Here is a 24739-nt window from a genome sequence, read left to right on the forward strand (position 1 = left end):
GGGAAATCCAAGGAGGGCGAGGGTGGAATCCAGGCAGGATGAGGCAGAGCAGGCAGACTGGGGAACCAGGAGGATGAACCAAACTGCAGGAACAGGAAGACAGGGTCAATGCAATGAAAAGACACTTGGGGAAAAAAAACTCTGAAATACTTTCAAACGGAGCGGCCGAGAACGAACGAACTATCACGTTAAGTTGTAACAACGAACAAGAAGAGTGGATGAAGAACCGGGGTAGATATACTGTTGAGTGATGAGTTGATGGAAGGCAGCTGGGTTGACTGGGCAGGGGAGGTGAATTGTAGTCAGGAAGCCGGGAGGAGATCAGGTCAGAGCACACACACACACACACACACACACACACACACACACACACACACAGGACAAGCAGGGGGCACGGACTGGACATGACAGCTCTCTTACAAGGTTTTACTGTACTTTACTTGAAGTAAAACAATTTGATATTCAAGGAGGGATTTGGTAATCCTAAAATCATCATGGTGGCACCAAACATCCTGAGCCAAATTATGAAAAGTGGTAGCAGTCAAAGTCTATTCTGAATCCAAAGTTACAGGTCAGATATGCTGCTGGTTTACACGACAGGAGTTTGGTGCGAGTATCTTACCACAGCAGCCTACATCGGGCACACCGGAAGCCTGAAGTGAGCTCTGAGGCAGACTGGCACACAGACTTCCTGCCCCCTGGTAGCATTGAAGACTGGTCGACCTTATTTACACAATGCTGACAGCAGCCTGTGGCTTGCCCCACACAGCGATCACCTACCATGCAGGGCTTAAGAGCGCGACTGAGTCTTCCCCACAGTTCAACGCCAACCATCAGCATTGGCTAAGAGAAGCCAGGGCTACTACCAGGGAGCCCCTCAGGAAGCCTGACCACAGTCAAATAAAATACAAATTTACTGTAAATTATGAGCAGTGGTTTTGCCGTGGCCTACCTCAGAGCTGTCCAGCTGTCCTCTGTGGAGTGTGTGAAGATACTGAGGTTAATTTGCACAAGACCTGGCTTCATACATAAGACACGTCAACATTCTAACACATTCACTTTCCATCCAGCATTCTATTCTATTCTGTTCTATTCTGTTCTATTCTCAAGGGCAGATAATGTCTCCTTTTATGAATTCACTATTTGCTAGTCCAGCGTTCATCATGTTTTCCATGGCACAGTTTTCACAAAACTCCACACATTATGACCCATTAGCAGTAATGACATAACACTGTATATTGCAAAGAAAACACAAGTCACAACAAAAGTTGAAGCTGTTGCAAGTAGGCTAAATCCGCAAATTATCCTTTTAACATTGTTAAGCTGTCTATGTTTGCAAATTCATATTCAAATGCTAATATATTGCATCCCGTCCTACTGTATGGTAACTATAGCCACATTTCACCTGCACCTTGAGTTTGGGAATTAGTCAGTTGATGGATTTAAGACCTTAAAACTGTTTTGAACTGAATTATTTGGTGGATAATAGTTATTAACTTCTTTGTGTCTTTTATACACATAGTATGACCTATGATCTTTTTGCAATACTGTACATTGACTTTTTCATGTCTTCTTATAACTTTTCTCGACATACTATACTATAACCTGTTCATGACTTACTATATAACCCCGGACCGGTTTCATGTAAGACAATATTTTCATGGACCGGCCTTCAAGGTGTGGCGGAAAAACACAAGGAAATAAAATGATACGATCAGCATGAAAACAAATATAAAATGCATAAATAAATACAACTCACAATAACGCTGAATCAGTGGGAGCCCTGAGCTTGTTTCTCTGCAACGAGACGGTCCCATCTGGGGGTAACGGGAGACAATGACACCTGCAGTCTGTTCCTGATGTCCAGACTATTCCTTAATTTGTTTTGATTGCCGTCACTGTAGAACATCCTGCTTCACAAAGAGGATGTTGGAAATAGAAGCAGGGTTTTCAGTGCTTTAGTGGCGATCTCAGGATAGTCAGCCTTGATTTTAATCCTAAACACCAGCAGAGTTGTTGTCTCAAACATACTTTTAAGGCCACCGTCATTTACAATCTCCAGCAGCTGATCTTCCTCTGTCGCCACATATTCTACAGAGCGGGCTTGGCGTTTCAGAATTACTCCTGATATTTAATCAGACTCCTGATATTGTCTGTTAAATGAAGCTTTCATTTTCTTGGAAGTTGTAGGCTCTTCTTCTGTCTCCTTCGTGGGCCTTTTCCCCTTTGCAAAGAAGCTCTCCAAAAGTTATTTACTCATTTTCGCTAGTTTGCCGGCTTAATTTTTGAGGTAACGTATCACGTGACCGAGACAAGCGTCTTGACATTGACATCGTTTTAAAGCATAATGATAACACCTGTCCTGACAGGATTATCAAAAAGTCAATTTGCCTGATTGCTCTAGATCTTCCACCATTTTTAGACCTGGAAAACTCCTAAATAAAATAATTGCTTTAAACAATTATTGTTTTGAATGAACTGCTTTAAACTAAGAATTATTTGTCTTTTGAATATGATGCAGGTTTCCCTTTCAGGAGCAGCAATCCTGAAGACTTGTCTAACCATCTCTGTCCAATCTATAGGGACAGACAGTCAGCAGAAAATAAGTTGGTCCTTTAGGCTGTAATGTCCTCTTATCTATCTAGGCATGCACAGTTCTGTATAAAGATCTCAGCCACACCTTATTGCTGCCCATGTCTTGGTTAAGTTTAGGTCAAAGTGCCCTTGTGACTGGTTGAAGTCTGTTAAGCCCACATCCACCATGTGGTGTGCATATTAAATGTGTCTTTAATAATTAAAAAGCCTATTGAAAGATTCACGCATACTGCAGCATGTCAGATCCACGAAGAAATGGAAGTAAAGAGGTCTGCTGATGTATACATTTTAATGAAATATAGAAATCCACTGGCTCTGCACACAAGCGTTCGTCAAAGGTAAGAAATTGTTTTAGGGTGTTTCGAAATGCATGTAAATCAAAGCTGCTGCAGCAATGTATATAACTACAATAAGACCCCCTTCAGTCTTGTAACTAACAGTGTTGTCTTACTCAACTCCAAAGTCTTCGGTACAGGGTGCTGACTGAACTTCAGCTTGTAAAAAGGACTACAGAAGATTGAACGTGATATCTGGGACCTTTGACCTCGTTTATATAGCGCAGCTGGAGTCTGTCTGGTCTTTAAGGTGAACAGTGTGTGTCAGCTGTAAGTGTGTGTGAGGGAGAAAAGTGAAATGGACTGACAGATTGTGAGTGCATGTACAGTGTGTGTGTGTGTGTGTGTGTTTACTGTTCAGACACTTTAGATGCTGGGAGTGCAGACGGGCTGGGCGTCTCTGTCCTGACGGCCGTCGAAGCATCTGTCAATCTGTCGTATGGATTGTTCTCCACTAACACACACACACACACTCGATAGTACATATGAACACATGGAGCAGCTCACACCTCCTGTCAAACATAATTTCTGCTATTTCAGCACCTTCCAAGCGCACATACGGTACATGCAAACAAAAATAAAAGCTATATATTAAAACATGCTTTCAGCACGTGAATTAATGACTTACATGACACACTAATTATACACTCACCCATTGAAACTAGAATAACATCGACACAATCCCTCACCATTTCTGATGCAGCACGTGCTTCTATCCTAAAAGAAAATGTATACGATAGGAGCCTAACATTTCTGAATTATCTGTGTGCATGGGATGTGTGTGTGTGTGTGTGTGTGTGTGTGAGAGAGTGTGTCACTTTCTCGTCATCTGTATGTCGACAGTGCTACTGGGTTCCCCACTTTATTCCGCTTCACTGAGCCCCCGCCCCCGATGCACACACATTAACAGTCTACCACTTGGCCAGTTTCTCAGACACAAAGGAATATTAATGTACAGCACATTGTCTCATTATATATCTTTAAGGGTCAATACCACACCAATACTGAGAGAATACAGAAGTGAATATCATTTCTGAAGCTCAAAGCATTGGAAAAGTAAAAACTCAGCAGCAACATCTCTTTCCAGGAACAAGGTCAGATGTAGTTAGGATAATCCAAAGACCTCAGTGAGAACAGTTTTCTTCGGTAGCTATGTGTCTGGCTAGAGTTTAGTGAGAAAATATTTTTTCGTGATTTCGGTTAAATTATCTTAAAATAAATAAAAGCTAGATAAACAGCAAATGTGATGAGAAAAGTTGTATTTACCAATGCAACACACTCAACTCATACATTGAATTCAACTCAAAACAGAAAAGAAAACTCCCAATGCCATATCTTTTTATTTACACAATATTGATTTAAATCACAGCGTGAACGATTAAAATTATAGTTTAGACTCTGAACATTCTCTTAATTCTGTAATTAAAAAAAACTTACTAGACACTTAAATGTAAACAGTAATCACTGTGTGTTTGTGCATATCAGTGCAACTATATTCAAGCCTGAATGAGAAGCTTCTCTCCCACATTAAAAAGCACTTAAACACATTGAACACTTTTCTCTTACAGCACATGCTACACTGTTTAACGGCATCAATTATTAAGTGGGTAAAACACACTTTGTATGAGGCACATATCTTCAGAGGTTGTATATAAGTAAAAGGAACGGGCAAGTTAAAACTTATAGTTCCCCACTTCCTGAATGCGCTTTCTAATGTAATGTAAATAATGTGGAACAAAACAGCAGCTTCGGTCTTTGTGCTCAGAAACTGATATGAATCAACATCAATAGAAGTGGCCAAATGGAGAATTGAACAGATTTTGATCAGTATATGTATTTTATGCTTTTTCTACTTATAGGGCTGTTCTGTGTGAGATGCCCCCCCCCCTCCCCCTTTAGCTCCTGTACTCATCCCCACAGTCCCCGATAAGTGCCACGAGGTCCCTGGAGCGTCGCGTCACTGCTGTGATGGCGTCATGATCTTCCACTGTCAACTTCAAGTCAGGGCTGCAGCTACGCAGACTGTCACCGATGTGTTGCCCCGCCCCTGCGACGCCTAGCCGACAGCCGACAATGACCCCCCCCACTGCAGGGCGGTCCAGCACGTAACGCGTCGCCACGCTGGCCACTGAGCAGTCGTGTCTCTTAGCAGCTGTCTCCAAGGCAACAATGAGGTCCTGGAAGAGGCTCCAGCCACCCCAAGAGTTGATCATGTTCTTGTACTTAGAGAGGGAGGCGGTGTAGAGCTCCGCCCTGGAAGTAGGCTCCGCCTTCCCCAGATAACGCTCTGAGAGTAGACCGCCAGCTAAGAGAGGACAGTGATGGAGGAAGAGGAGTGGAGTGAGGGATGGAGGAGAGAGAGGCAGACGGAGGAGTTAAAAAGGAGTCGGGGGGGGGGGGGGGATGAATACAGGATGGAGGGAAAGGAGAGGTGGGAGGAGGAGGCGGCGGGAATAAAGGGATGGAGGAAACGAAAAGATGAGACGGAGAAGGGTGGAGAAGAGGAAGCGAGAGAATGTGGAGAGAAAAGAGAAGACGGGAGGGCAATGCAGAGACCATTGAGGTCAGGAGGAGGATGGGATGCAGAGACGGAGGGAGGAGTAGCGATGATAGACGGGGAGGGAAGAGGACAGAGGATGTGTCGTCACAGCGACTGACTCCATTTTAGAAACCCACCATTTTACATCACAATGGTAAATGCACTTCTTACATCATTTAACGTAAAGGAAACCTTCATCTTTGTAATTGCTCTACTGGAGTGATATTCATGTATCTAAGTAAATGAAAATGATGAAAACATGAATATATGATGACTGGATTTAAAGCTTAATGTGTTGTATCTCACCCAGAGTGCCGTACGTGAGGAGCTGAATGTTGTTAGCCAGACAGAACTTCTCCATCTTGGCTACAGGTCGCTGGTCAATCAAAGAGTACTGAATCTGCATGACAAACACATTGAAAACATGATTAATAGATGCACTGAAGGAGAGGGTCTCGTGGAGTATTGTACTAGCATGCAGGTGCGTGGTGCCAGGTACCTGGTTGCTTGAGATGCGGATACCTCTGCTGGTGATCTCCTCCAGCCTCTGAGTGTCAAAGTTAGTGAGGCCGAGTTCTCCTGAGGGAAACAAAAAGGAAGAAACAGGTTGAGGTCTCTTAAAAATAAAAATCTTTGGTAACAGGAAGGAACAAGAAACACACTACTGTTCTGCCTCCAGAGAATATGTGTGAATCCTTATAGGTGTGTGAGATCAGCATTAGAGCCGGACTTTCTTTTCATTTTCAGTCTGCTGAAAAGTCTGCTCATATTGTGATTAAAGTTAAAATGATCCAACAATGAAATACTGCTCCAAATTAGTTTTTAACATAATCAAATAATATGTTTGGTTTGATCCTTTTGTTATGATTTGATCATAGATGAACAATAACCTTCTATGTATATATGTATATAAAGTAAACATAAGTAGAAAATAAAATGATTGTAAAGAAATAAAAAGCACAAAATATATCAAACTCGCTAATGCAAATATGATAAATTATTCATTTTATGTTGGACTTGAAGGTTCATTTTCAACCTTAAAAATAGCAACTTGATGAAAGTTCTTAACACAAGGTCCGCCAGGTATTTTTCTGAAGCTTTCAGCGCCACCTCATGGCCTTCCTCAGCAGATGAGAGTTACTGTAGTTGAAAAATGTGGAAACCCCAAGTAAGAGGACCTTGTGTTAAGATGAATAATGACTCAAACAGCTAATGAAGCCCTTGAGATGCAGTTGAAAGCTCTGACCAAATAAGCTTTACTCAAGGTCCACTTACGAGCCTTTTCCAAAGAACCATTTCCAGGTCAAGATTGAACAAATATAAAGAAAATGCAGCCTATAAAACAAGAATATATTACAATTACTGTTAAACCTGCGATATCAGCCTGCTAATATATCAGTCAGATTCTAGTGTTTTTGTTTATTCTGTTTATCTGTAGACGTTTACAGTATGTATTGTGTTCGTACGTATGAGTCCCTCCTGCTGCATGTCGGAGAGGTGTCCCAGTGCGTCCAGGTATCTTTTGTCTTTATAGTCCCACCAGTGGAACTGAACACAGTCCAGACTGTCAACCTGCATACGGGTCATGGAGCGTTGCAGGGCCTTCTCCACCACCTGCGCACACACGCACACACACCTCAGCCCCTATTTCTACTTTCAACAGTAAAATAATAAAGACACATACACCATCACAAATGTATCAGCTGTAAGTGAATATTAACCGATACATTACCAAGCTCTAATACCGGTGAATCTCACAACCTAAATCATTTAACATAAAAATAAACATGAGTTGCTTATGTTTGCTTATGTTTCTTACTGTTGATTTACTAGCATATTGTAGGTACAAATAACATTAAACCATAAATAAAATCAGATTACTTTTCAAGTTATTTGTTTTCAAAATCATAAAACAAAGGCTACAGAGGGAATCCTTTAAAAAGGACTCAACACCAACATATTTCCTGGGAATTTTCTATGCAGCCTTACATTTGTTCAGTAGGCCAGTAAGGTGATGTCCTGCTTCTTTATAACAGACACACAGTGCTCTCTAGTGGATAGAACTACTCTCTCTGTAAAACACAGCAGACTGAGTGCAGGTGCCACTCTTGTCTCAACACATTTGTCAAACGGCTCACCTTGCGGTTCATTGGTTCTGGTCTCGGCACGTATTTGGTCAGACTCTGCAGAGCTGGGATGTCGTTCCCAGATGATTTGCACTAAGAAAAGATCAAACAAAGAGTCGTAACAATTATAATTACAAACTACAAATATTTGAATTGAGCTATGTCTTCCTTCTGTATCTTGCACTTATATATTATAATCTTACCATGCTAAATATCTTGCAAATTATTAAATACTGCACAGTAGCTTCTATTTAAACCATATTGCACTGCTAAACACATTTAGCATTTAAAAGGATAGAAGTGTCTGTTGATTAGTTAAATCAAAAAGTGTCAAAAAGCCTGGAAAGCACGAGTAATGAGGTCAAATGTGTGAGAGAGAAAAAGCTGGTTGGAGGAGAAAAAAGCTCTCTGCACATTATTCCAGGTGAACGGTTGAGACCACAGCCAGCATCATTAAACTGTCACAGCACATCAGCCACAAGAACTCTGATCTGAGCCACACCGGGACCTGTCTGTGTGTGTGTGTGTGTGTGTGTGTGTGTGTGTGTGTGTGTGTGTGTGAGAGCATTTCTTAATGTGTGTGTATTGAGGATCTGCAGCTCTGTGGAGAACACAGACACTAACAGTTGGGTTGACGAATCAATAAACTGGCACGACTGAGCTCACAGGGATTATACAGTATGAATGACAACGGTGTCCATCACACTTAGCTCAATACAACTATGTTCAATAATACAGTTTCATCTGAATGCTGTCAGTTTACTTTACCGCTGTAGCTCAATGACGGAAAATGTAAAAGCATTAACCATCTTTACCTAGCTTAGCTTTATTCCCCAACATATCCTGGGAATGTAGTCACAGGTTTTTACAAGCAAATTAAAACTTTTATTTTTCCTCGAGCAGACTGTTTTCTTTTTGAGAATCTGTGTCTTAGGATCTGTTGATGTTTCTTGCTTCCTTTCCGTCTCTTTCTTGTAGATGACACACAGGCACACACACACACACACACACACACACACACTCACACACAAAAGCCTCTGTGGAGCGCCAACTTCAATCTGCAGCAGAACAGCTCCCTCTTGTGTTTTAAAGGTTATTATTCAGCTATGATGAAATCGTAACAAATGGAGATGGAGCTTCTCACTGTGTGTGTGTGTGTGTGAACACTGATGTCTCTACAGACAATTCCAGTAATCAATTAAACTTCATAAACTACCGTCTCCAGAACTATCTCCAGCATCATGTCATGCAAACGGGTCAAAGATGAGCAGGCCAGTTGAACCTTAACATACATGTGAGTTTATCCATTAGGTTTTAGAAGGAATGCTTTTTCAACCCATAGAGAAGGACTTTAAAACATCAGATATGGTCAAATCTTTACAGGGACATGTGTTGCATGGCATGACAGCCACATCAATGACTTGACAGTTTGTATCAGTTATTATTCATTAAAGGGGAGAAAATATGGAGTTCAATAGCTCCCACCGTACAATGATATATATTTTTAAATCCTGACAAAGAAACTGAATAACATGATTCAAAGTAAATCTGATTATTATTGCATTATTCTTCTCATCTTTGCCACATTATAGCCCCATATAATAATGTCATGTATTGAATAGGAGGGAGTGTGTGTGTGTGTGTGTACCTGGCTGTTGAACCGTCCAAATATTTCCTCTGCAGGCCCATAAATATCTGCCATGTCAAATGTGGTCAGACCAGCGTCTACGTAGGCCTGCATCGCCTCCACTGGAGAGATGAGAGGGACACATTTTTAGATTAAATGTATCATTAATATGTGTGTTATTATATTCACAATCATAATTAGGCTATGGAATAGATAGTTAGAAAGAGACTAGTTGAGAAATCCTAATTTTGCACAACTAACATGTGTAACTTATTTAAAGTGTCTGTTTGAACACAAAGGAACTGTTGCAGAAACATGGCACTAGACTAGTGTAACAAGCCTTTCCACAGCCAGACTGGAGTGCTGTCTATTAGATTAAATGTATGACCTTCCTGGGATTTTGCATTTGCTTTTCTAAGCAAACACAACCATGTTTGACAATGGTATAATATCGAATTTTTTTTTAAAGCCTTCATGATGTCTTTATCAGATCATACATTGAATCTACTACAGGACACGTCTTCTGCTAGTGATCGTTTCCACAGATCTCCCAAAACACCCAGATGTTTTCATTTTGGCCACATGATCGCTCACCTGCTTTAGCATTGTCCACCGCTCCGTGCGCTCCGGATACCTGCCACATTCCGTTCAGCACGCGGCAGATCTCCAGACCTCCGGACAGTCTCACTCTGGGAACCGGGGACATCCTGCTGTCCGTGCCGGGGAAGAAGCTGCTGGAAGAGGCCTGCGGTTTGAAATCACACACGATTTATGCCCTTCTTCCACAAAGGCAAAAACATATTTGCGCGTTAGATCGTTGTGGGTCGACTTCATGCATTAACCGCTCTAAAACTGCAGGATATTAACATCAGATCAGATACATCAATACAAGTTACTGACTTTATGTCAAGACGAACCACCGCCAGGAGAGAAATAAACTACAAGTCACAACAACGTCCTGCAGTTACAAAACGTGTTTTCCGTAAATGAGTTACAAAAGCCACGAGCGTTTCCACCAATCACTGACTCTGTTTAGCCGGAAATAAACTTCTTCTTCTTCGGCAGGTTTGCTGCTGCTTTCCTGCCCTCTACTGGAAATAAACGGTCACTTCTGTGGAGAAACACCTGAAGCCGTCTCTGAAAGAAGACCTCTCTGCAGGGCAGCAATAATGAAACACGGAGACGGGATACAGTAAAAAATAATCTTTACTTTTCCTTTACATCACATTAATAAAGCCTCGTACACATAGCATGCCTTCCAGACAACATGCTGTAGCAGTCCCATGTTACATTTCTCATCACTCCACTGTTGCTGCCTTCTTCTTCTTCGTCCTCTTCCTCCTCTTCTTCTTGCCAGGTGTAGCGTCAGCCTGTTCTGCTGCTGCTGTCGGGGTGTCCTCCGTCTCTGAAGCTTCAGACTCTTCTTCTGAGGCGGCAGGTCTCTTCTCGCAGGTGGACGGGCCGAGTGGTGCCGCAGGTCTCTTCTCGCAGGTGGACGGGCCGAGTGGTGCCGCAGCCTCCGGCTTGCTGTGACAGAGCAGACGGCTAAAGTCAATTTCAGAACAAAATAGTTGTGCATCTGTACCAACAGCTGCTCTAAAACATGTCAAATTCCATGTAGTTTGTGCTCATAAAGTCAATTGAAAGTGAAAAGCCTACAGAGTCTGATTTGATATAATTGTAGATTTCAGAAAATTACACCACAGACCTGCGACATTCTAGTTCAAGCTCAATATCTTAACAAAATCAAAGTTGAATGTGACTGAATGCACAAAATATGTAGTCTAGATTGTTTCAATTTTACAATTTACATGCAATAAAACAGCATTATAATTAACATTTGTGACATTTTCCCTTGGAATTACAAATTCTGAGCAACTATGGCTTAATCAGTGTATTACAATAGGATTTCACACTTCATTACTTTACATGGCAGCCGGGTAGTTACCTTATCTGAACTGCTGGCTCTGGCCTCTTATTCCCAGCCTCACTGTGCTTCTCCAGCAGAGCCACAAAGAAGCCGTGTGTGCGAGTCTTGGTGGTGCTGGCACGAAGACACTGAGTGAGTGGCTCCAGGCCACGCTCTGGCCACTGAGCCAGCAGTGGAACCAACCTGGAGGAGAAAATATGAAATGTATTCAGGGAACAGTAAAATCCAGAACTGAATTTAAAATCTTTCTTCTCACCTACAAAGCCCTAAATGTTCAGGGACCATCATATCTAGCTCATAGTACCCTATTGCCCCACTAGAGCACTGTGCCCCCAGAATGCAGGGTCACTTGTGGTATTTGGCTTCTTCTTCTTCTTCTCGGTTTGTTTTGAGTGAGTGAAAGTGGACTGCTCCTACCTGAAGCCCGGGTTCTGCTGCAGACAGGCCGTGACGACGTCCTCGTTCTCCTGTCTGTGGATGGAGCAGGTGGAGTAGACCAGGCGCTTCAGGCGAGGGAACTTGAGGCCGTGGTTCAGGCACCGCAGCTGGAAGGAGGCCAAGGAGGCCAGACGAGCCTGAACATCGTCAGCAGAAGACGCATCGTCCCGGAGACACACCATACCTGGACCCCACACACAGATCATACATCATGAATTACATTTAAATCTAATTTGTTTGTGTACAGGTACACTAGTATTGCATGTAAACTACATACTGGTGAAAGAAACGCATGTAAATCCTAAATGATATACGAGTTGTGAGTAAGGAATGGGAGATGTTCCGACTGTTACATTCACTCATGCAGCTGCAACTTTTATGTTTCAGTATTTATGATTTAAATAAATCATAAATGTGTGAGAGAAATTTTACTTTAGTAATATTCTTGTGTATATCTACCACTGGCAATAACATGTAATTTGGTTGGTGGTGCTGCTTTGCTGCCTGATTGCTCGAGGGATATTGTGATTGCATATAATTGTACGATGTATGAATCATGTGACTGTAAAACCATAGCCACATGATTCATAGGCTCACTGGGACCTCAAAGCCTCTGGGGTAAACCTGTAAAGACAGCAGACGGGTGATCAGAAACCTAGATCACACACACACACACACACACACACACACACACACACACACAGAAATAACCCTTTGTTACTCTACCTGATCCGCTGCAGGATGGATCCAGCAGGACGTACTCAACATCTTTAAACTGCGGGCTGTCAGGGTCCACCTTCAGGAAGTCCTGGTTGGCCAGCTGCTGGCAGGTGACCCCAGCTCGGAGCAGGAGAGTCGCCATGGTGGCCAGACGCTTGGCATCCAAATCAAAGGCAAACAGCCTGCCCTTGTTCTTCATGATGGCAGCCAGGTGGCTGGTTTTGTTGCCAGGGGCAGCACAGGCATCGATGAGATGGCTGCCAGGTGGGGGGTTGAGGAGGAAAGCGGGGAGGCAGCTGGCTTTGTCCTGCAGGATGATGTGGCCGGCCTTGTACAGGAAGTGGTCATGGAAGTCAGTTTTAGGAGAGAAAGCCAGCACCTCCGGCAGATGCAGGTCCAGCACAAAGTCTTTCCTCTTCATGGTTAAGTCCTCCAGACTGGAGGCCTGTCCCATGTAGGAGAAGCCATCCCTCTTCAGGTAGTCCACAGCGTCCTCCACGGTGGTCTTCAGGGTGTTCACGCGCGCATACCTGGGCAGCTGGACCCCGACAACCCTCTGGACGCTGACCGGGAGCAGGTCCCCATTCTTGCTGACGTTCTGCTTCACCTTCATGCGGGCCAGCGCCGCCTGCAGTCGAGAGCGATGCTTCATCATCATGGTCTTCCAGGAGCCGCCGCACTTCAGCCCCCGGCCGATCAACAGGTCGTACACCAGCACTTTGGCCAGGTGTATCTTCAGCTTGGTCTGTTTGAGCAGCTTGGTGGACTCGATGATCTCCTCCAGGATGGAGGAAAACTTCTCGGTCTCACAAACCAGAGCGAACAGCTGCTTGATGTTTGCAAATTTGCTGTCGTAAACCAGAGTTTTCAAAGCGCCCTGCTTCATCTCGGCTTTCTCCAGGACCTCAGCAGCTTTGATGTACAGAGCCATGGCGAAAACGTACGAGCTTACCAGCTAGCTGACGAGAGAGACGACTCCACTATTTCGCTAGTTTATCGGCTACTTGGTGGTGTTTCCCTCTCGACAACAGTCCGGACACGTCCCTCGTCCCGCCGGGGCTTTCCTCTTCTCTGAGCGGCAACAAGCAGCTTTGTTTTCCTCATTCACGTTTCAGAAAAGCAGCGTCGTTATTTCGTTCCCACCATGCACATGGCGGAGGAAGACGCGTGACTCCGGAAGTACTAGCAGACGCACTGTTTTCGTCTGACGTAGGCGGTCTGTCCAGCCAATCACGGAGCAACTGGCTGAACATAGAGCACTTATGTCTTTTAACTATGATTACTCATTAAACGCATCTTATTTTTTTATATAAACGTTTAAATTACATTCTAAACATTGGTATTCAAATAGCTTTCTTTGACTGTATTGATCGGTAGATTTTATTCTTAATCCTTTCAGTCTGGAGTGCTCAGGTTAAATTACTCTGCACACTAACTAACTGCTCCCAGCTGATTGTAGTATTAGTTATATTATAACCCAGATAGTGCTCTTAGAAAACACAGAAATGGACGTGAAAATCGTGGGGTACAGAAAATAGCTTTATTTTTTAATACAAATTCATTCCCTGGATATTCCCATGTGGAGAGGTCAAAGGGCTCAAGTTCATACTACTGTTTACCACAATAACGAACAATCATCACTGCATTAAAATCAGTTAGTCATTCAATGTGAACTTTAGTTTGTGTAAAAGTCTACCTGCCAACGTAAGAAACTGACCTTTCCCATCGGGACATTACAAATCATTTAGGAGCAAAAACAGCTGAACATCAAGACTCTTGAGAACACTTATTGCAGCACCTTACAAAAATAAGAAAAATTGTCAAAGACTAAGATAATAAACATGGATTTTAAAGTGGAAAAGGACAGTCTCTCATTCAATTTACACCAAGTGATCCGATACAGTCTATCTGCTGTACGCCATACAAAACAAATAAATTAGAAGGAAGAAAAACATAAAAATGTACAGCGTATTTTCTGGCACTCCTACATTGTTTTACGAGAAAATATCACTTAAACGTTTTGATTTAGATACTGAATAGACAATTCATGCACAGTACAGCAACAAATATTCAATGCACAGACACAAGCTGGTGTTAAAGCTGTGATGTGCAGCACTCATATTGCAGATTTAAGCATCTTTCAAATAATTTCAGTGGCATAAGGAGCATTGCTGTCTGCCAGGGTCTTTTTTACCACGACCAGTAGGAGTCACAAAGTCAGATAATGTTTGACCACAGAAGCCTCATTTTCTCCTGTCTGTAACAAGTTAGCAGCAGCACAAGGCCTTCAGAGAATGCATGCTCTCAAGGCATCTTAATTCACACTGGATTACATTTTTAAAGTGTTGAATTGTACTCAAATATAACATTTATTCTACATTGTTTTTGGAATGCAGTTAAGCTACCTTGTGTGAAGGACAAAGAGAAGCTGCCTTTCACTCTCAGTCCACAGAGAAATGGCAACCGTTTGTGTGCTGTGACTGTAGCCTGCTGGCTGCCATCGTGCTAAATCTTGCTATTTCAACTAAAGAGATATTTCTGAGTGGATTGCCCTTATTTTCAATATACTTTTAATATATTATGTTGCTGTTGACTACTACTGCAAAAATAATTCAGTTATTTAAATTCACCATTCAAAGGAATTTAATTTAAGAAGGATGGTGACAGTTGGGTGTGGAAGCATAGCATGTTGTATGGAGAAGCAAATGTGTGGGCCCCAATTGTCACTTAACCAATCAGTGTTTGGCGACCCCACTGGGCTTTTTCACAGTCTTTGTCTTCAAAGAGTTTTTGTACAGAAGCAGTCTCTCTGTGGTGTGAGGAGGCAGGCGGTTCCTCTTGGCCTTTACAATACACGCTGCCATCGGACACAGCCGGTCGAAGCCCCCCGAGGTGGCCGGTGCTGCCAGCAGCTTCTTGACAACGCCCTGGAGCAGGGGGAACCGAGCTGCAGATTTCCAGTACAACACGCTGCTGTTGCTTTCCCACAGTGGTTCGGAGAGGTACATATCGAGCTCTGCCGTCTTCATGGTCTTTGCCGGAGGCTGGAGGAAGTTAAAGATGGACTTGCGCTTGAGATCGTTCTCGCCGACTCCGTTGCAGTTGCCGTCAACTGAGCTGCCACCAGATGCCTCCATCGGTGCGTTGTCTCGACTCGCCTCTTTGCCACCTTGCTCCTTGCTTGTCTGGTCGTTATCTGCCTCTACAGAGGGAGTGGCTGAGGCCCCCATGCTTCCTAGTGTGGCTTCCACGATGGTGCGAGCCTGATACTTTGACGGGGGTGTTAGGAAACCTGTCTGGTCCTCCAGTTTGGCATCAGAAAACGGCTGGAAAAAAACATTCAAGAAAGGATGAGAGTTCTGATTTCGAGTGATTCTGATTCCGCTCTGTGGATGCAAAGTGGCAAAGCATGACACAACGGCAATGTTTCAATTCAATACCTGCAGTTTGATCCTGGGGTCGAGCACAGCAGCTAATATCATGTCCTTCTGGTGAATCAGGGACTGGAAGTGTGTGTGGATGCCTGTGCGCAGGGCCTTGTTGAAGTGGGAGTAGTTGGTGACCAGGCTCTCCAATGTCTTATCAAGGCCAATCAGGGATGGCGTGATGAAAGAGATGGTCACTCCATTTCCTTGCAGGACCTGAGTTAGAAGAAGCATCGGGAAATGATCTCACATAATCTTCTATTAACAATACCCCAACACTATAATACTGTATTTCTATGCATGTATATAATATATAGTCTCTAATCCATGAAGCAAGGTGCAATGTACAATTGACAAATAAGGGCATTAGTGCTGCAACATTAATGATCGTAATGTTTTTGTTTTCTTTGTTTCAGTAATTCAAACTGCCCAATTCAGAACATTTGTCAACAGACTTCATTGTATTTAACACCAAATAAGCCAATAATAGGTTTTGTTTAAGAACATGTAACACAATGTGGGCTGACATGAAGCTAAAGTGCTTAATATTAAAAGATGGTCATTTCAATGTCATTACTTGGAGTGATATCAACCCTGTTTATATCTCTTCTTAAGCTGATTGGTTCATATTTTACCAGAATAAATATCCCAAAAAGTAACAAGTAAAACGTGGAAATTCCAATTTAAATATTTCTAAAAAGGTTAGGGTTCTAAAAAACAACTAATATTTACAAGTAATACTACATTTTACAATTGTGTGTGATCTTTGTAAAACATTATATTACACTACATCCATGAAATTAACTTTCTGTTTTACCTGCAAGGCCTCCTCAAAGGGCTCAAGGAGACCCAGGATGTCAATCACTTGCTCCCTCTTGGCCATGACCAGAGGCGGGGCGCTGGCTGTGTCGTTAGCCTCTATGCGGGCCTGGGCCAGGAGAGCCATGATGGCGGTCCAGGCCGACTCCTGCACCATGCGGCGTAAAGACAGCATCATGGAGTTCCAGCGACAGCTACTGGAGGAAGGGCACAGGGAAACGTTGCACTCCTTCAACAGGACCTAAACAAGACAATGATACAAAACGGTCAACAACACAGGAAAGAAAATCATATAATGTCTGTCCATAAACAAAAATAGTATTGTTAGACCTCAATTGAACGATTATGTTAATTAGCTTTTCCACCTCAAATAATCAGCTTTGGTTTCACATAACTCTACAGCTCAGAAACAAACCTTTAAGACGAAGGTTGGGGATGAAGATATCATTTATTTTTTGTCTGCACACTCTGAGTTTGAAAGGTTTAATAATCAGTGCTAATGAATACATATTTAAAACAAGACACACTGGTGCTGTCGTTTCATCTTTGCATGTAAAATCTATAAAAATCTGAAAAACAGACTTGCTGACCTGGTTTATGTACCTTTGCAAGACAAATATAACACAGTGTAACATACAATTGCAAAATCATTTTTAGTTTCTCTTACCTCGCTCCAGTAGGCGCTGCTCCTAAAGAAAGCCACCACGTTGTGGACCTGCGAGAGCAGGTTTTCCACCACCCTGGAGTTCTTCAGTGCCTCCTTAATCACAAGCTGCAATGTGTGAGCCACACAGGTGGTTCTAGTCCCAATCTGTAGCTCTGAAAAGGGGGACTCTGTTTCAGACATCTGGTCTGACAGAAATGCCACCATCTCTTCTCCATCGGGTTCTCCCCGGTTGGATGAGCACATGATCTTGTAGTCGCAGAACAAGTTGTTCCCAGACAGTGCTTCTTTGGCTTGGTTTGCGAGCACGTAGCCGATGCTGGGAGGAAAGAGGCCGTAGCTCAATAGCACACCTTCAAGCTCCCTGGCCACAGCCGTGCTGAGGTTTTTGTGGCTGAGGTGGCGGAAGGCTACAATGGGACGGCGTATCTGCCAGGAATCACTGACGAAGTGGAGCTGCACAACGACAATGGGCTCCTCCGCTGGGTGGGATTGATTCCCTGCCCAGAGGTCAAACGTGACATGAATTGCACTCTCGCCATCTTTGGTTTTGGCAAGGCAGGCTTTAAGATCCCGGATGAGCCGAGGCTTGATGGTTCTCTCCACTTCATCATAGAGCTGTAGGCCCATGGCCCGCTGGGATAGCTTGCTGCATTCAGGACTGATGGTACTCATGAATGACCGGAAGCCTGCGCCTTCAACAAAACTGTGGGGAACAAAAAAGGAAGCTACATTGGCATTGTGCATTTGCAAATGATGTGTGCGAGTGTGTGTGATCTAGATTGGTGGTTTGATGTGTATTTAGTATTCATACAGAATATACAACTAGCCCTCTGTTGCTGTTAAGTCTACTGACACACACGACATCATCCTGGGTATATAGACCCATGAGATCACCTATTCGACTTAGGGATTAACAAACTTGGGGATTTTGCCAACTTTGGACAACAACCCAACAAGGACACTTTCAACAGGTCACCTGAGCGGCAGCATGTCTTCAGAGATCATCCTCAGTGCCGCGCTGGTAAACTTCTTCGGGTCCACCGGTGCAGCTGCTGGTGCAGCGCCTGAGCTGGAGCTGGGACTGGAACTCGAACTGTGGGGCAAGGAGGGACTCGTGGACGCTAAAGTCTGTGGAAGCAGAGCGACCGTCTTCTGCTTGACTTTCTGACATGCCGCCTTCTTTTCCTTCACTGGCCTGACCTGCAGCAAAGCAGAGAGTAGGTGAGCCATACCAAGCTTGCCAGCTGAGACATCACAGCAGAATATGACAGGCATGAGTCCAGGACCACCCCTACAAATCCAGTCAAGTCTGGTGATTATTGTGTTAACTTACTTACTTAATAGTAACTTTTTTGAAATTTGAGTGTTTGTACTTTGGTAAAAGTTTCTGAGTCATAAAAGAAAATCATCATAGCAAGCTTACCACTTTAGGAATTACTGGTTCAGTGTCTAATACAACGTCACACTTGAAGTCCACCTGTAAAACAACATATAATGTGAATGCGCAATAGTGTAGTACAATAAATGACACCAAAGCGTTTTCTTCTGTCATAGTCTGACCTGTAGCCCATATAATGATTAGATTAGTATATTATTATTGATTTCATAATATGTAGCAAGTAGCATTTTCTTTAAAAAAAATGTAAAACTGTAACCAACCAACATTTTACCTGCTACATCACTATGATGATTAATCAACTGGCATAATCTAATCCATTAACCATTTTCATTCATTTATAATCTATTCATATTTGCTTGCTAAGAAATCATTGAGGAAAAAAAACATTTGTACAAACGGTGTGGAAGCTGAAAGTGATAAGTATTACACAGTATGTGCTAAACTAAACAGGTACTGTACCTCTCCTTCAAACTGTTGAATATCAAGGGAAATAATGTCAGCGTCGTCTTTGTACAAGTCCAACTCTGGTTTGATGGTTGAGTTCCAGTGATTTTTCACAGCAATGTCAGTCCTGCGAGAGGAATCAAAAATATACATTCAAGTCTCTGTGTCATTTCTGGTTAAACAGGCTGATACGTTGTTACATTCACCCTCTTATTTTAACAATAACTACCAAATAATGCATTTGATTGCCCGTCATCCATATTGTTAAACTTCAACAAATCAATCACAGCTAACCCACCTTCCAGGGAGCAGCATGGCAATCTCAGCCCACCGGTTTCCCAGAAGTGAGTGGGCTTTGTAGATGATGAGGTTTTCTTCGTTGGTCCAGGAGCTCTTTTTGAGCAGTGGATCGAGGTGCTTGTGCCAGCGCTCACGACACTGTTTCCCCACCCGTCCTTTCAGGTGCCTGGCAATCAACGACCAGTGTTTGAAGCCGTACTTGTCCACCAGCTCTACTATCTGTCCAGAGCAAATGCATGTTAACACAGGAGGAGAGAGTGAGATGGGACAGTTTAACTACAAACTGGGTTCAAGCATAGTCTGTATCTGATGTTCAGTGTCATTTCTTCTACCTTATCGTCTTCCTCTTTGGACCAGAAGCCCTTGACTAAATCAGGATTCAGGTACTTTCTCCAGCGATGCATACACTGGAATTCTGTCCGCCCCTACCAAAACAAAAGAAGAAGAGATTAGCAAGCAATCAGAGATCTGCATCCTCTGTTCCTTTAAAAGTTTACATTGCTGTTTCATTCATTCTCTCTCACTCAAGTAACTTTGCTTCTGCTGAATACTTACCGGAAAAAAACTGGCTATGGTTTTCCAATCTTTTTTCCCAAAGTTGCTGATCAGGATTTTGAGATTTTCATCCTGCACACAAAAAAGGAATCAGTTCAGATTCAGTATAGTTTAGTGTAAGCTTTGTTACTTCACTGACACGAACATAATAATCTACTGGAAATCATCGGGTGTTGCTCTAAAGATAATATAATCAGATGAATATCTGAAACATACATATTAAGGTCAAAGTATTCTCTTCACTCACCTCTTCCTGAGTCCATTTGACTGACTTGGTACCATCGTTCTTATCTGCTGCGTCCGAGTCAGTGTCAATGCACATTGTACTATCATCTTCTTCATCCATGCTGCAACCAGACAGATAACCAATAATTTAAACATGTATTAATAGATTTTGTCATGAAAACAAAACCTTCAGCTGGGCCAATCAATTTATAGACTATTAAGAGTGAGAAGACATACTAGAGAATTATTAGACATCTCTGCTTCCAAAGTGTAAATAAATATGAACATATGACATGTTTGATATGGACTATATAATGGATGCTGTTCAGTTTAAATTTAATTTTTATCATTTGAACACAATTCCATCCAGCTTGCATTGGTGAAGCGTCAGACGTTTCAGCTGCAGATGTAAAAACAGACTAATGTTTAGCTTTCCGGTTTAAATCAACAGAACTTATGTCTTCATTAAGTGTGTTTAAGTGGTACATTTAAAGTGCCCAACATTAAAATACTAGAATATATTACTATAACACCGACAGTTGTTCGCAATGCATCAAAGAGATTAGTTGAAGCCAAGACTAACAGAGTTGCCACAGACTTGCAACCTTGCATGTTTAACATACAATATACAAATAGTTAATTAACACTACACTGACATATAGTTAGCTAACTTGTAACTGTTTCCTTGAGTACAAAGCCTCTGTATTTCACTTTCCCGTCCTAAACCTAGACAAGCATGCATGTTGTGCTCCAGAGCAGCGAGCTAGCATGAGCTAGCATTAGCTTAACTGACCCCAGAAAAGTTGACATAGCTTAGTAGCTAACATTAGCTTGTGCAAACCAAACAGTGACCACGACATACATATAAATCATGCAGCGAACGTGTGTGTCCAAACATCACACGGGGCAACTCTCAAGACAGAATTATTGCGATTGATGAGTCAAAAATGATTGCCAAACGAATTAACTTACATTGCAACTTGGCTCTAACTTCAAGCTAACCTCAGCTAACGTGCCTACCAAACACCATGAGCACGCTTGAAGAAACGTTGACTTTAAATTCAGAAAGTATAGCGCCTCCAGCGGCGCATGTAACGTAACGCAACCGCAACAATTGTATCGGCGAATATGAGGCGTTTGTGATCATGTCGATTTCGACTGTGATGGAGAAAGTTTGCTGACATGACAGTGTTGAGAACACAGAAATGCCTACCTAAATTTCAGATTGTGCAACTGCTTCTGGAATACCGCCGGGTCCAGCTGTTCCAGCTCACTACCATGACACAACAGAACAACGGCTTTTAAACGACATGAGGGAGAGGAAACAGTCGTCTCACACTCTCACACACACTACAACGCAATGCAACCCCTCGAATAAAATAGGCAACGTTATCATCTAGGAACCTTAATGCCTCCTTCACTTACCCGCGCGACATCCCTCCTGTCTCTGCTACTCTGCTCGAGATTCAGACTGGAGCTCGCAACGGCTGCTGGAGTAGTTATGAGTTTAACAACAACTAAAACAATCAGTATTTTTACGGAGTTCAAATAACACACGCGTAATGAAATGTGTGTTAATTATTAAAATGCATTAACAGTTAAATAACTCGCGATGTTGTATCGATAGAAATATTACCCGGGACTGAACAGAGGATGTGTTCAAGAACACTACTACCATGGCTATCCAGTACACTACTCCCCGGAAACGGTCCACGTGAGAAACGGTTTCAACCGAGGCTAACGGCTAACGACTGCTGTTGCACAGACTTTGACTGGTTACTCTCCATTTCCCCCTCTGACGTTAACGTTAACACATTGGTAATACAAAATAAATAACCAGTGTCGATCAAACATTCCTGAACGGTATATTTTTCGATTCTTTTTTTAGAGGATAGTTGAGAATATTTCACCAAGTAATAGCCTTGCAGTTAGCCGTTCTAGTGCTACAGCTAGCACGAGAAGTCTACAACACATCAACAGCATATCTTGAAACCTTTCCCATCATTTTTTAAAACAATATGCATCCCATAAAAATTATCTGAATATATAAGCATTCCAAAAAGATGGATGTATAGTAACAAAGATGTCAAGTAACACGTTGGGAGACAATCCAACAAAGAAGCTATGCATTCCATCAAGTGTGGCCCGCTTTATATAAAACACCCATTCTGACCACAACGTAGCAAATTTGTTATTGCAAATTGATGTGCGAAGTGAAAAGGTATTTGTCCATTATGTAAACTAAATCTGCGCACACATATATTGTATTCGTGAACGTTTTATTGACTGTGTATTAAGGACACTTAGCATCACACTAACCTATTTACGAAATCAGTGAGCATTTCTGCTATAGGCTACGAATCAGTTTAATGTAATCCAGCATCATTGTACTTATTTCGGCTTCATCTCTGTTATTCTTAATGTTAATGTGGTGAACCTAAGTTGTACATCCTTGTTCACTTTGCTTGTTTCATATCATCCCTGCAGTCTTCAACAGTGTTGCTAATTGGTTCCTCACTGTTACTTAAACCAATATTTTTCCATCACACTTTGGCCCTCTCCACGTCCGCATATTGCCATATTTTGAATGTTTATTTCTGACAGCATTGCACCTTAATGTCACATTAAATCTGTTATCTTTATCCAAAATTAGTAAAATTCTATTTACCACATAATGAAAAGGTGGTAATACATACTGCTATGTTACGCACATTTCTGCATGTGTTTATTTCGAAGCCTTCTGACTTCTGTTTTTATTTATATGTATTTAAATCCATCAGAATCAGACACTGATCATATGTTGTGTTTGTCATTTTGACCTCTGAGTGGCGCAGTTGTACAGTAATGTAGATAATATTCTAATAAGGTCACAATTCTCCACCTGTTTATTTCTTTCTTTCTGGGGTTAATAATTTACCTATTGGTCTAAATCTAAATTCACTACGCAGATAAATAGTCTACCTGTAATCTCAGCAAAGGTCATCATCACTCAGGTGAGGTGATTTTTGATAACATGCAACATTTACAAGCTGGTCACTGAACACTGTTTCTGTTATGCACACATGTTTAATTGCTCATCCAAAAGAACACATAACTGTTTTGACATATTTGATTTATTAACACGTTTTCTATGTACACAAACACACACACACGCACGCACACACACACACACACACACACACACACACACCCGGCACCTTTAACTTCTCTGTTTACAGGTTCAGTCAGGGATCAACAGCTTGGCATGCAGGGTTACAGTTTTAGAAGCAGACGTTTTTCTAAGAAGGTAAATGGGAACATGATATGTTTAGGATTTGGAAGAGAAGAGCATCTTTAATATCGGGTGTACAAACAGGGCTTTAAGTACATATAAATGACATAATACAAATAAAATGCAAGGACTTCAGATGCAAGTGTATCACCCGTTACTGCCAACGTCAAGCACCATCAATCACCAACTTCATATTTAAGGCAGAGAGGCACTTCATGGTTAACATTGATATAATTACATTAATTACCACGGTAGATAATCCTACTGCAAAGATACTACTGTATGTTGCATAAAGTATTTTCTGTATAACATTAACTGTTTTAGCATGTCTAATAGCTATCACCATCTGCTATGTAATTATCTATTTTTTTAAAAGGTGCTACAAGGACCGTTTTCTAAAATCAGTGCATCATCTACAAATTACCTTTGACTCTTAATTGTTATAAACAAACGAGACCACTGTGGTGAGGACTTTCTTTTGGTCTTTGACGAAGAACAAAACATATTGGACGTTATTTTATCATCAGTCTGTCACGTCTTTAGCTGTCTTTGCACAAGAAGATCGTACGTAGAACGTCAGATCTTTTCTGTGTAGTTTAAACATCTATACATCACTGTGTATATATATATATGTGTATATGTATATATATATCACTGTGACAGATGATGCATGTGTTTCATCTGCAGTCTCTCATTTGAGAGATGGGCTGTGATGGGCCGTGATTTTACACAGCAGCAACTTTATTCCTTACTCATTACATTTTCCTCGTTATTACTTTTAATATTATTATTTTCCTTCCGCTCAGAGCAAACTCCATGGCAGAGGATTACACTCACACCTCTTGCAGCTGCGCCTGGTTTTCACCAACTTCTGTGGTCACCAAAAATTGCCGAAAGTTTGATGGTCATGCCCATTTGTGTTTCGCCCGGAGATTTTGCCTGCGTTTGCGCCCTTTATCAGGAAAATTGAGTTCTAAGTATGGATGTACACAGGAAGACAACTTTGTGTTTTTTTCCACACGATATGACAATATCTGTTTATAAAATAATAATAATAATAATAATAAAACACACTCTTAATTCCATTGTAAAGGAATGGAATAAAGATAATTTGCACTGCATCTTAAAGATGGTCCTACTTCTTGCCAGCCCTGAATATTAGGTAACACATTCATAACGATCCTCGCTATCTCTCTAAGAATAGACCTGTGACTTCCAGGCAAAAAAAGTGTTATATATTTTAACCGTAAATGTGTCCATTGCAGGCGTGATCCCTCACTGCTACACCCTCAAGAGGAACCGTTTTGAAATCCATGCAGTAGTC

At 42.0% G+C, this 24739-nt stretch overlaps 3 protein-coding genes and 1 long non-coding RNA gene across 8 annotated transcripts; 1 reads left to right on the forward strand and 3 right to left on the reverse strand.

The window, feature by feature from the left end:
- The first annotated feature begins 2745 nt into the window (after positions 1-2745).
- LOC142952000 (uncharacterized) lies at positions 2746-5383 on the forward strand. The gene is made up of 3 exons (XR_012954627.1): positions 2746-2933; positions 3059-3180; positions 4790-5383. It is a non-coding gene; the product is annotated as an uncharacterized LOC142952000 (long non-coding RNA).
- LOC142951980 (uncharacterized) lies at positions 4252-10238 on the reverse strand. Of its 3 annotated transcripts, none has more exons than XM_076093938.1 (8): positions 10123-10238; positions 9817-9967; positions 9244-9344; positions 7608-7688; positions 6936-7083; positions 5969-6048; positions 5776-5869; positions 4252-5235 (listed from the first exon to the last, which is right to left on the reverse strand). In XM_076093938.1, the coding sequence occupies exons 2-8, from the start codon at positions 9926-9928 to the stop codon at positions 4826-4828; spliced, it is 1026 nt and encodes a 341-aa protein (XP_075950053.1). In that variant the 5' UTR covers positions 9929-9967; positions 10123-10238; the 3' UTR covers positions 4252-4825. The 3 variants fall into 3 exon arrangements, with proteins under 3 accessions (XP_075950053.1, XP_075950061.1, XP_075950045.1); XM_076093946.1 differs by having other exon boundaries at positions 9817-9953; positions 10123-10231; XM_076093930.1 differs by having other exon boundaries at positions 9817-10222.
- A 172-nt stretch (positions 10239-10410) lies between these two features.
- nsun5 (NOP2/Sun RNA methyltransferase 5) lies at positions 10411-13488 on the reverse strand. The gene is made up of 4 exons (XM_076093966.1): positions 12317-13488; positions 11570-11774; positions 11171-11335; positions 10411-10749 (listed from the first exon to the last, which is right to left on the reverse strand). Exons 1-4 carry the CDS (start codon positions 13239-13241, stop codon positions 10521-10523), a joined length of 1524 nt encoding a protein of 507 aa, XP_075950081.1. The 5' UTR covers positions 13242-13488; the 3' UTR covers positions 10411-10520.
- A 340-nt stretch (positions 13489-13828) lies between these two features.
- Positions 13829-21828, reverse strand: mybl2a (v-myb avian myeloblastosis viral oncogene homolog-like 2a). Of its 3 annotated transcripts, XM_076093978.1 has the most exons (13): positions 21570-21828; positions 21358-21417; positions 20167-20266; positions 19920-19991; positions 19697-19789; positions 19363-19583; positions 19080-19191; positions 18645-18698; positions 18198-18421; positions 17222-17924; positions 16553-16795; positions 15751-15951; positions 13829-15636 (listed from the first exon to the last, which is right to left on the reverse strand). In XM_076093978.1, the coding sequence occupies exons 1-13, from the start codon at positions 21578-21580 to the stop codon at positions 15046-15048; spliced, it is 2685 nt and encodes an 894-aa protein (XP_075950093.1). In that variant the 5' UTR covers positions 21581-21828; the 3' UTR covers positions 13829-15045. The 3 variants fall into 3 exon arrangements, with proteins under 3 accessions (XP_075950093.1, XP_075950102.1, XP_075950112.1); XM_076093987.1 differs by lacking the exon at positions 21358-21417; XM_076093997.1 differs by lacking the exons at positions 21358-21417; positions 21570-21828 and adding an exon at positions 21117-21334.
- Positions 21829-24739: the final 2911 nt, after the last annotated feature.

The sequence above is a fragment of the Anarhichas minor genome, unplaced genomic scaffold (genome assembly GCF_050575085.1).
Source record: "Anarhichas minor isolate MPS153535 unplaced genomic scaffold, ASM5057508v1 ptg000003l, whole genome shotgun sequence".
NCBI classification, from domain to species: Eukaryota; Metazoa; Chordata; class Actinopteri; order Perciformes; family Anarhichadidae; genus Anarhichas; species Anarhichas minor.